Consider the following 12176-nt stretch of genomic DNA (forward strand, 5'->3'; position numbering starts at 1 on the left):
ATAACAAGTAATGGACTCTCTGCAGTTGGCTGTTCCATCCCACATGACTGACTAGAGACTAGCAGATGCCAGAGTAGGGAACCACTGTCCCATGTGTAGGCTGCCATTAACACCACGACATAAACAACCGTGACTGGAGTGGTCGCAAGACTGGGAAGCATTGACTGCTGTTGAATGGCATCACATTGTGTTCAGCGATGAATCGTGGTTCTGTACCACCTGAGATGACCATTGTCAGTGAGTATGCTGGTGATCTGGTGAGAGGTTCCATTCTTCCAATGTCTCTGAGAGATACAGAGGTGTTACTGCCGGCACCATGCTGTGGAAAACCATCGGGTATAACTTCAGGTCACAGTGTTAGTGACTGAGGGAACTACGATGACACAATGGTACATCATGGACATCCCACATTCTCATATGTTATCTCTTAGGTGCTAAAAGCATGGTGCCGTTTTTCAACAGGACAATTCTCACACACTCATGACATGTATGTCAGTGCTTCACTTTTTTATGTTGGGCAGTGTATACAGGGTGTTACAAAAAGGTACGGCCAAACTTTCAGGAAACATTCCTCACACACAAAGAAAGAAAATATGTTATGTGGACATGAGTCCGGAAACGCTTACTTTCCATGTTAGAGCTCATTTTATTACTTCTCTTCAAATCACATTAATCATGGAATGGAAACACAAAAAAATGGTTCAAATGGCTCTGAGCACTATGCGACTTAACTTCTGAGGTCATCAGTCACCTAGAACTTAGAACTAATTAAACCTAAGGACATCACACACATCCATGCCCGAGGCAGGATTCGAACCTGCGACCATAGCGGTCGCTCGGTTCCAGACTGTAGCGCCTAGAACCGCACGGCCACTCCCGCCGGCATGGAAACACACAGCAACAGAACGCACCAGCGTGACGCCAAAGACTTTGTTACAGGAAATGTTCAAAATGTCCTCCGTTAGCGAGGATACATGCATACACCCTCCGTCGCATGGAATCCCTGATGCGCTGATGCAGCCCTGGAGAATGCTGTATCACAGCCATCCACAATACGAGCACGAAGAGTCTCTACATTTGGTACTGGGGTTGCGTAGACAAGAGCTTTCAAATGCCCCCATAAATGGAAGTCAAATGGGCATCTCCCAACTTCGCATTTGTAAACATTGCACTGACTGCAAAACCACGTTCGTGATGAACACTAACCTGTTGATGCTACGTACTGATGTGCTTGATGCTAGTACTGTAGAGCAATGAGTCGCATGTCAACACAAGCACCGAAGTCAACATTAGGTTCAATTGGGCCAACTGGCGGTGAATCGAGGAAGTACAGTACATACTGACGAAACTAAAATGAGCTCTAACATGGAAAGTAAGCGTTTCCGGACACATGTCCACGTAACATATTTTCTTCATTTGTGTGTGAGGAATGCTTCCCGAAAGTTTGGCCGTACCTTTTTGTAAACATCAAATATCGCTGTGTTGCAACATTAAGATATATTTTCAGGTGTATTTTATTCAAATATTTGTGCCTATTTACCTGAGGAGGTGAGGTCACAATAGACTCTAGATTGGATTGCAAACAAAGCTAACAACAAGCATATCTGTGGAAAAAATTGGTATGAAAGCAACATGCAGAGTCCAAAATAATAGTTTACAGATGAAGCCCTCAGTATCCAGTGGCATGGAAGGATCGATTACATACCATCTGCATTAATCAGTGGAAATGTTGAATGCAGACAGCTGGACGGAATTTGAAGCCTTCACGCAGAAACGTGAAGCCCCATACGAGCGGTGTGCAGTGATTAGTGTACTCACGTTAATGGCGCCTGCCAGCAACATAATGTCGAGGAGAACAGCCAGACTGGAGAGAACAGCACCTATGACCGCCATCCAGAAGGCACCTGGAATCAGAAAAAACACTCATGTCCAACATAGTCCTCCACAGAAAAAGCAGAGGGTTGCAAAACACGTTGGCTACACTGGCTGACTAGAACATCAGACAAGGCTTGTATGCAGAGTACAAACTACTGGGCTGGCGTTGACCATGTTAAAAGTGTTAGTGTTAAATGGCATAACATATTTATACATGACAGGAGATTTTAAGATTTTGACATGTGCCAAAGTACAGTCATCCACTTGATAATTGCCACACAGCCGAAATTGCAATAAAAAACAAACACTGTCACTAACAGTCTGTGAAGGCTCAAGGTTGCCGACCGGCCGCCGTGTCATTCTCACCCTTAGGCATCACCAGATGCTGATACAGAGGGCCATGTGGTCAGGCTATTGTCAGTTTTCGTGACCGGTACCCCTACCTCTCAGTCAAGTAGCTCCTACATTGTGCTCACAGGGGATGAGTGTACTCTGCTTGCCAACACCACTCAGCAGACTCGGATTGTGACCAGTGCAAATACTATCCAAGCCCAGGACTCTTTAACTTCGGTGACCTGACAGGAACTGGTGTTACCACTGCGGAAAGCCGTTGGCCCCTAAATTACAGTAGCAAAAATAAATAACTTTTACAGACAAAGGAGACTATAATGTCTTAAGTTGTTCGTAACTGTGAAACGTCGATTCCAGGTTCGAATCCTGGCAGGGTCGCCATATGAAACATCCCCTTAGAACAATTATACACGACTGTGCTTAAACTGACACAATATTTTTAGCGCAACGCAATCTGACTTTCAAAAATCCCTACAAAAGAATGGCCCTGACTAACATTAGTCTATACGTTTCACAAATCACTTACCTCACCAAAAATCTTCATTACTCGAACTACTGCAGTACAGCGAGCGCCACTAGTGCCAGCTAAACAAAAAATTCAAACTACGGAAGGCACTAACTACTGATAGGCATAGTTAGCAAATGAAAGATTTTGATAGAGAACAAACAATGTATTTACCTTAATATTCATAATTGACATCCAGTCTTACAAATTTCAAAACTCCGCCATCTCCCCTTAGAACAATTTATACAAGACTGTGCTTAAACTGACACACAATATTTTTAGCGCAACGCAATCTGACTTTCAAAAATCCCTACAAAGGAATGGCCCTGACTAACATTAACCTGTACCTTTCACAAATCACTTACCTCACCAAAAATCTTCGTTACTCGAACTACTGCAATACAGCGAGCGCCACTACTGCCAGCTAAATAAAAGATTCAAACTATGGAAGGCACTAACTACTGATAGGCATAGTTAGCAAATCAAAGATTTTAATAGAGAACAAACAATGTATTTACCTTAATAGTGTTGAAAAATCATAATATACATAGCAATTCATAATATCCAGTACTACAAATTTCAAAACTCCGCCATCTCTCTCTCCCCACATCCACCACTGCTGGCGGCTCACCTCCAACTGCGCAACGCTACGCGCTGTTCACATCCAGCTGCCCAACACTACAATGGCAGACAACAATGCAAACCAAGCACAGACTGCACACAGCACAGCCAGTGATTTTCATACAGAGCGCTACGTAACGTTGCCAATAAGAAAACATAAACAGCCTACTTACAACTGTAATCTCTACAAATATACTGGAATCTACAAGGTGTGTTTTTTAAGTAAGGTCTGTCTGAACATAAGTACACAATGAAAGGTTATTTAAAAAAAGTAAATTTATTTTCCAGAAAGTACATACTTCACTCTGGTTTCGACATAGTTGCCAAGTTGTTGAAACACGTATCATGCCTCTCAACCAATTTTAAAATACTCTCTTCACAGAAACTTGCGCCTGCTCCAATAACCAAGAGTTCAGGAGGAACAGCTGGTAAACGCTCGGCGCAAGATCAGGACTATAGGGTGGGTGGTGAACGCTCGGCGCAAGATCAGGACTATAGGGTGGGTGGTGTAAAACTTCCCAGCCAAAACTGTCCAATAAATCGTGGGTCTCACCTGCAGTGCGAGGTCTTGCATTGTTATGGAGAAGGACAATTCCCTTTGACAGCATGCCGTGTCTTTTATTTTGAATCGCCCTGCTTAGCTTTCTCAGGGTTTGGCAGTATGCTTCTGCATTGATAGTGGTTCCTCGCTGCATGAAGTCTACCAACAAAACACCATGCCTATCCCAAAACACCGACGCCATGATTTTGCACTGGGACAGAATCTGTTAGGCCTTCACCTTTACATGCGAGTGTGTGTGTGTCTCCCCATTCCATGCTCTGTTGCTTCGATTCAGGCGTGATATGCGAAACCCATTTTTCGTCTCCGTTTACGATCTGACTCAAGAAGCCGGCACCTCCTTCGTGATAACGAGTCAAGAACTTCATCGCACACTCAAATCTTTGGTTTTTGTGTTCCTCTGTTAGGAGTTTCGGGACCCAGCGGGAGCACAGTTTCCTAAACTTTTGGTGTCCAGAAACACTGATCTCGAAATTCGTTAGAGACCCGTTATTGTTTAGCGCCTGTTCTCACGAATCCTTGCTTCGTCTGTAATCAACGAAGGGCGACCGGAGCGGCCCTCATCATGGACATTGTCACGGTCATCTTTGAACTCTCGTACCCACTTATGCACTTTTCTTTCAGTCATAACGGTATCACCGTAAACTTCGCAAATCTGTCGATGAGTTTCTGCAGCAGACAGATTCCTTGCTGACAAAAACCGTATCACTGAGCGAACCTCACACACGGCGGGTGAGCTGATAGTCGTAAACATTTTTGAAAGCAGAACCGTAGAGGTTGGCTACAGAGCTGAAACTGGGCACAGTTGTTCCCGAGGCATGCCGGTATACGACGTACACGCTCGTTCCGGTATGCGCGAGAACTACTAGTGCCTACAACAAAACGGATCTTACTTTAAAAAAACACGCCTCGTACAACAGTTTAAATTTGGGTGATTCATCGTGCAACAGAAGGGTAACTGATTTTTTTAGTGCCGACATCAAGGACTTAATACTTCCTGTTGCTTAGGATCAATTGTTTTTCACACCATGGAGGTATTTTGTCTAAACTGCGCAGTTTGTTTGGATCTGACTTTACTAGAGGGTAAACAACAGCATCATCTATGAACAGTCTGATTAGGTTTCTCAAATGGCTCTGAGGTCATCAGTCCCCTAGAACTTAGAACTACTTAAATCTAACTAACGTAAGGACATCACACACATCCATGCCCGAGGCAGGATTCGAACCTGCGACCGTAGCAGTCGCGTGGTTCCGGACTGAAGCGCCTAGAACCGCTCGGCCACCACGGCCGGCTAGGTTTCTCAGATTGTCTCTTAAATCGTGTATGTAGATCCAGAACACCAAAGAGTCTATAACGCTTGCTGAGAAAACCTAAATATTATTTCGGTTTCAGTAGATGATTTCCAGTCATATACTATGAACTGTGACCTTTCTGACAGCAACTCACAAATCGAGTCTCACAACTGAGGCGATACGCCGTAGACACGCAATTTGATTACAAGCCACTTGTGAGGGATGGTGTCAAAAGCCTTGGGAAAATCTTTGAAGAGGGAATCAACTTTAGATCTCCTGTTCGATAGTACCCCTTACTTTGGGCGAATAGAGAACCAGTTGCATTTCACAAGAACGACGTTTTCTAATTTCTTGCTGATTATGTATTAACAGATTGCTTTCTTCGAGAACTCCATAATGTTGGAGCACCTCATATGGTCCAAAATCCCACGACAAACTGATGCCAATGACACAGGTCTATAATTCAGTAGATTACTTCTATTTCCTTTCTTCTATACTGGTGTGACCTGTGCACCTGTCCAGTCTTGGTGCAGATCTTTCGCCTAGTAGGCGGTTGTGTAATTATGACTGCTACAAATGGACCGACTGCATCAGCATACTCCGAAACTGGTTTACATCCTAGACTGGAATAGCTGCTTTTATTAAGTTGCTTCACTCCACCGGTAGTGGTACCAGAATTAACCTCCGCTGTACACCGTAAGATGCCTTGTGCGACATAGATGTGGATTTAGGTAGCAGATAGCTTCGTATTACGACAGCGACGTGAATGACATATTGGAATGAGGAACACTAACAATGAATCAGTAGCAGGCACGTTGTGCGCAGTAATCTTAAAGGGAAAAAATGGTTCAAATGGCTCTGAGCACTATGGGACTCAACATCTGAGGTCATCAGTCCCCTAGAACTTAGAACTACTTAAACCTAACTAACCTAAGGACATCACACACATCCATGCCCGAGGCAGGATTCGAACCTCCGACAGTAGCAGTCTCGTTGATCCGGACTGAAGCCCCTAGAACCGCTGTGCCACCGCGGCCGGCGAAGTTGCACCGGCGAGCGAAGTAGGAGGAAAGCATATCTCGGATTAGAGAAGGAAGGGCAAGGAAACAGAACGTGACATGTTCGAAAGAAACAATTTCAGCGTTCGCCTGGCATGATTAAGGGATGAATACCTTCATTTGTACGATTTAGTGTGGATCTGAACATCCAGTCCTTCGCAACGTGAGGCAAGTGCCTTAACGAGTGGGCTAGCTAGCTGGTGTTTCGCGCCTTCTCAATCGCTTCGCTGCAGTATAGGCTGCAATTTTTCTGTCGTGAAGCACGGATTAGTTATTTGAAATTCAAAAGGTAGAGGAGAGAAAATAAAGAGAGTTGTTAAAATTGTTATTAACGCAACTCTATTACAGAACTGAGCCTAACTCCCATGATATTCATTCTATTCACCGAGCAAGCAGTAAAAGAAAGCGAGGAGAAATTCAGGAAGAGAGAGGAAATAAAAATTTGGAGGTCCGTAAATAAAACAGAAGGGTCGTTCAATAAGTAATGCAATGCATTTTTTCTGAAAGCAGGTTAGTTTTATTCAGTACTGTAATAAACTATAGTTCGCTATTGGCCATTAAAATTGCTACACCAAGAAGAAATGCAGACGATAAACGGGTATTCATTGGACAAATATATTATACTGGAACTGACATCTGATTACATTTTCACGCAGTTTGGGTGCAGAGATCCTGAAAAATCAGTACCCAGAACAACCACCTCTGGCCGTAATAACGGCCTTTATACGCCTGGCCATTGAGTCAAACAGAGCTTGGATGGCGTGTGTAGGTACAGCTGCCCATGCAGCTTCAACACGATACCACAGTTCATCAAGAGTAGTGACGAGCCAGTTGCTCGGCCACCGTTGACCAGACGTTTTCAATTGGTGAGAGATATGGAAAATGTGCTGGCCAGGGCAGCAGTCGATCATTTTCTCTATCAAGAAAGGCCTGTACGGGACCTGCAACATGCGGTCGTGCATTATCCTCCTGAAATGTAGTGTTTTGCAGGGATCGAATGAAGAGTAGAGCCACGGGTCGTAACAAATCTGAAATGTAACGTCCACTGTTCGAAGTGCCGTCAATGCGAACAAGAGGTGACCGAGACGTGTAACCAATGGCACCCCACACCATCACTCCGGGTGATACGCCAGTATGGCGATGACGAATACTCACTTCCAATGTTCGTTCACCGCGATCTCGCCAAACACGGATGCGACCATCATGACGCTGTACGCAGAAGCTGGATTCATCCGAAAAAATGACGTTTTGCCGTTCGTGCACCCAGGTTCGTCGTTGAGTACACCATCGCAGGCGCTCCTGTCTGTGACGCAGCGTCAAGGGTAACCGCAGCCGTGGTCTCCGAGCTGATAGTCCATGCTGCTGCAAACGTCGTCCAACTGTTCGTGCAGATGGTTGTTGTCTCGCAAACGTCCCCATCTGTTGACTCAGGGATCGAGACGTGGTTGCACGATCCGTTACTGCCATGCGGATAAGATGCCTGTCACCTCGACTGCTAGTGATACGAGGCCATTGGGATCCAGCACGGCGTTCCGTATTACCCTCCTGAACCCAGCGATACCATATTCTGCTAACAGTCATTGGATCTCGGCCAACGCGAGCAGCAATGTCGCTATACGATAAACCGCAATCGCGATAGGCTACAATCCGACCTTTATCAAAGTCGGAAACGTGATGGTACGCATTTCTCCTCCTTACACGAGGCATCACAATAAGGTTTCACCAGACAACGCCGGTCAACTGCTGTTTGTGTATGAGAAATCGGTTGGAAACTTTCCTCATGTCAGCGCGTTGTAGGTGTCGCCACCGGCACCAACCTTGTATGAATGCTCTGATAAGCTAATCATTTGCATATCACAGCATCTTCTTCCTGTCGTCTAAATTTCGCGTCTGTAGCACGTCATCTTCGTGGAGTAGCAATTTTAATTGCCAGTAGTGTATTATCCACGCTTTTGGCTACAAAATCCTATTTTGAATATAATCCCTATTCAGTGCGACGGCCTTACACCACCTTACTGGGTCCGCCGCTCGTGGTCTCGCGGTAGCGTTCTCGCTACCCGAGCACGGAGTCCCGGGTTCGATTCCCGGCGGGGTCAGGGATTTTCACCTGCCTCGAGATGACTGGGTGTTTGTGTTGTCCTCATCATTTCATCATCATCCAGGAAAGTGGCGAAATTGGACTGAGCAAAGATTGGGTAATTGTACGGGCGCTGATAACCACGCAGTTGAGCGCCCCACAAACCAAACATCATCATCATCATCACCACCTTACTGGGTGGGCCTGTATGCCCATGCCTGCACGGTTCCACTCTACTGATCGGCGTTGTTGGAGCCAACGGCTTGCCGCACCAATGACATCCCCATCATCCAAATACTGCCTCCTGTGGAGTGCATCTTTCCAGGGGCCAAACAGATACCGTACTCTTCATGGTCTTGAGTTAGGTGGCAAGGAATCCAGCGGAAACACACCTTTGAGTACCCCCAACTGATGGTCAAGTGCATCAGCATTACCAACAAAGACGAAGTGTTTGATTTGATCCATCGATCACCTCGAATGAGAGTGTCACAACGTTGTTGTGATTGTGGTAGACGCCTTTCCCAACGACTCAACGTGCTTTTGTTCACTGTAAGATCTCCGTAGACGACTGTTTTGAAAGCTATGTATAATGCCGCCACCTATTCAAACTTCATGAAACTATAGAGGCTGAAGCGCGAATGTTCCTCGATGTCCCGTAACAGCTTCCGGATTTTTCAACCGAAATAGGCTGAGAAGAAAAATGTGTTGCGTTACTTGTTGAATGCCCCTCTTAGCAATTCTGTCAGAGACGAAAAAGTGGAATAGGGTGGAATAGATAGCGCCTTAAAAATAGTTTATAAGATAAGTAAGAAGTAAATTAAAGCAAGGACAATGACAAGGATTCTCATGAAATCGGGCGATTCTGAACGAAATAGACTCGGAAATGAGACAGTAAAAAGTTAGACAAGGTTTGATTTTTGAGCTGCGAAATAACTGACAATGGCTGAAGTAGAGAGGGTAAAATGCAGACTGGCGATACTGTTTCTGGAAATGAGAAAGCAAAAAATAAATTTAACTCTTAGTAAGTTTCTTCTGAAGCATTTCTCAGGGGTACAACCTTGTCCAGAATTGGAATGTGTTTGACAAACAGTTCATACAGAAAGAGAGTATGTGGTTTTGAAGTGCAGTGCTACGGGAGACTGCTGAATATTAGGTGGGTCAATGGAGTAACTAATGAGGAGGCAGTAAATCCCGTTGAGGAAAAAAGAAAAATTTGGTTGCACAACTGAGGCAATAAATTGCATTGAGGAAAAAAAGAAAAATTTGGTTGCACAACTTGGCTAAAAGAAGGGAGTATTTGATAGGACAAATTCTAGTGATGGAGGGAAGTTTATGAGGGAAGGGGGGCAGGAAATTGTAGAGGGAGAGAGGAAGACCAAGGGATCACTAAAGTAAGGAGGTTGCAGTAATTAATCAGAGATGACGAGGTTTTCCCAGGATAGACTAGAGTGGGGATCCGGCACTAAATCAGCCTTCGGACGGGACAACAACAACAACAACAATAACGGTAGTGTAACTGCTTTCCCATGGGACTAGCTCCCCCTGACTGAGCCCCACGCGTCTGGTGCGACCGCTCGATACGATAGTCGAAACCGTGGGTCGGAATCGCGGGTCACTGCATTGCAGTCTCGGCGAAAATTGTGCGCGAGCAGCAGCAGCGGAGTTGTCGATACACGCACCGAAATAAGTGTCCTTCACATCGAAATAAACTTTGCCTTATTATTACAGTTATTACTATTATTATTACTGTTTTATTATTATTATTATTACAATAATGTCCGAAAAAAAAACAGAACACAGTAAACGACTAAAGATAGGACTTCATACATGGTTCAAATGGCTCTGAGCACTATGGGACTTAACATCTTAGGTCATCAGTCCCCTAGAACTTAGAACTACTTAAACCTAACTAACCTAAGGACATCACACACATCCATGCCCGAGGCAGGAGTCGAACCTGCGACCGTAGCAGTCCCGCGGTTCCGGACTGCAGCGCCTCGAACCGCACGGCCACCGCGGCCGGCTAGGACTTCATATTCGCAGTACATGTACATTAGTATGTCCTGCAGAAATGATTAGCATTTCCGTCACCTCAATCTCACATATGTTTTCTTGACCGTTTGCCATTTCAGTTGAAAGCGTCCCTGTGCACGTGCAGATGTAAGTGACTGACCTTCAGTGTAATTCCAGTTTCAAAGAAAAATCGTTTTACGCTGAAATTGTCCAGGATGTCTGCATAGTTTTCCTCAGGTAGAGTTTCCAGTTTTTCATAAAGAGGTTACAAAAGCGCTGTAACATTTCGATCAACGTATGTGTGCAAAAGACATAATTGAATTACGACACTCAAAAAAATGGTTCAAATGGCTCTGAGCACTATGGGACTCAACATCTTAGGTCATAAGTCCCCTAGAACTTTGAACTACTTAAAACCTAACTGACCTAAGGACATCACACACACCCATGCCCGAGGCAGGATTCGAACCTGCGACCGTAGCAGTCCCGCGGTTCCGGACTGCAGCGCCAGAACCGCTAGACCACCGCGGCCGGCAATTACGACACTAAATAAGACACGATTATGTGGAAACCTTATTGCGAACATCTGCAAAAATTGTTCGTGTCGTCCATAAGCCAACAGCCTGTACTTGATAACAATTACGTCTTCAGCAGATCAAAAGTAAATAATACTGAAAATTTGTTTTTTTGTGTGTGATCTGTATTGTTAAGAAATGCGAAATACACAACAAAGTCGCACGCAGTCCGACTGCTTTGTAATTTAAATGCGACACATTCCCAGTTTCCCGCTACTCGTACCAGTGTACGGCCGACGAGCTGAATTCTTGGCTGCCCCTGGTATGCAGTATTGCCAGTCTATTAATGGATGTCTGCGGGTGCGCCCAACAACAACACTCGCCGCTGGAGTCTTCTTTCCAGAAGAGTCTCAGTTGTGGGTACGGTAAAGCACGGTGGTCATATCCGTGTGTGGATACTTCAAGAAGAAGGAATACGTCCAAATTGCATTCATCACCACCACTGTACAACCCCAGCATTTGGTGAGACAATATGGGATGACCTGCATACACAACACGATTAACTCTGACGTGCATAGTCAGTCATGTGGACTACAGCTGTACTTAGTAAAGCTGGTGGCTGTCCCCTATCGTTACGAAGTCCAAATATTATCTTTCAACAAGATAATACATGGCCAGATGTTGCCCATACTGTCCTGACCTACCTCGATACAGAGGACGTTCGACTGTTGCTCTCGCCAGCACATTTTGCTGATCTCTCAACCACTGAAAACTGGACTTGGCCACTGTTTCTATGTTTCGATACAGTGTATCGATACATGGAACTGTTTCAGTGTTTCGGAACGGCTGTGGTTCACTGTTTCGAAACAGTGGTGTTTCATTCCGCCCCTGTCTCGGGTAATCGGACCAGATTCGATCTCGAGCCAGACACAGAAACTGTATCGTTGTTTCAAAATAAGGCTGTTTCAGTCCACCTGCGCTTGGAACGGACTAATTGTATCGAAACAGTGATGTTTCATTCCGCTCTGTGTCGTACGAGATTCGGGCTCGGCACAGATACTAAAACACAACACTTCATGAAACACTTTCAAGAGTGTCGAAATCTTTTTGACAAGCAATAGAATGAAGCTTAAGATATCCGAAAATAAAGCTTCGTTTCTAGCTGACTGTCATATTCCGAAATGGCGTAACATCTGCTTTATAAACACTAACCAAACAATGAAACAACGCATACTATTCCCATTCAAAATAATAAATATGTGAAAATCATTCGATTAAATTACACTTTTTTTATAACATACGCTTCTCT

At 44.8% G+C, this 12176-nt stretch overlaps 1 protein-coding gene across 1 annotated transcript in view; it reads right to left on the reverse strand.

The window, feature by feature from the left end:
• LOC126106382 (uncharacterized) overlaps positions 1–12176 on the reverse strand; it is a 66535-nt gene that overhangs the window by 11859 nt on the left and 42500 nt on the right. The window contains exon 4 of the mRNA XM_049912648.1: positions 1819–1904. Within this exon, the coding sequence (XP_049768605.1) occupies positions 1819–1904 (86 nt within the window). The remainder of the gene's footprint in view (positions 1–1818; positions 1905–12176) is intronic.

This window comes from Schistocerca cancellata, chromosome 10 (genome assembly GCF_023864275.1).
Source record: "Schistocerca cancellata isolate TAMUIC-IGC-003103 chromosome 10, iqSchCanc2.1, whole genome shotgun sequence".
In the NCBI taxonomy this organism is placed as follows: Eukaryota; Metazoa; Arthropoda; class Insecta; order Orthoptera; family Acrididae; genus Schistocerca; species Schistocerca cancellata.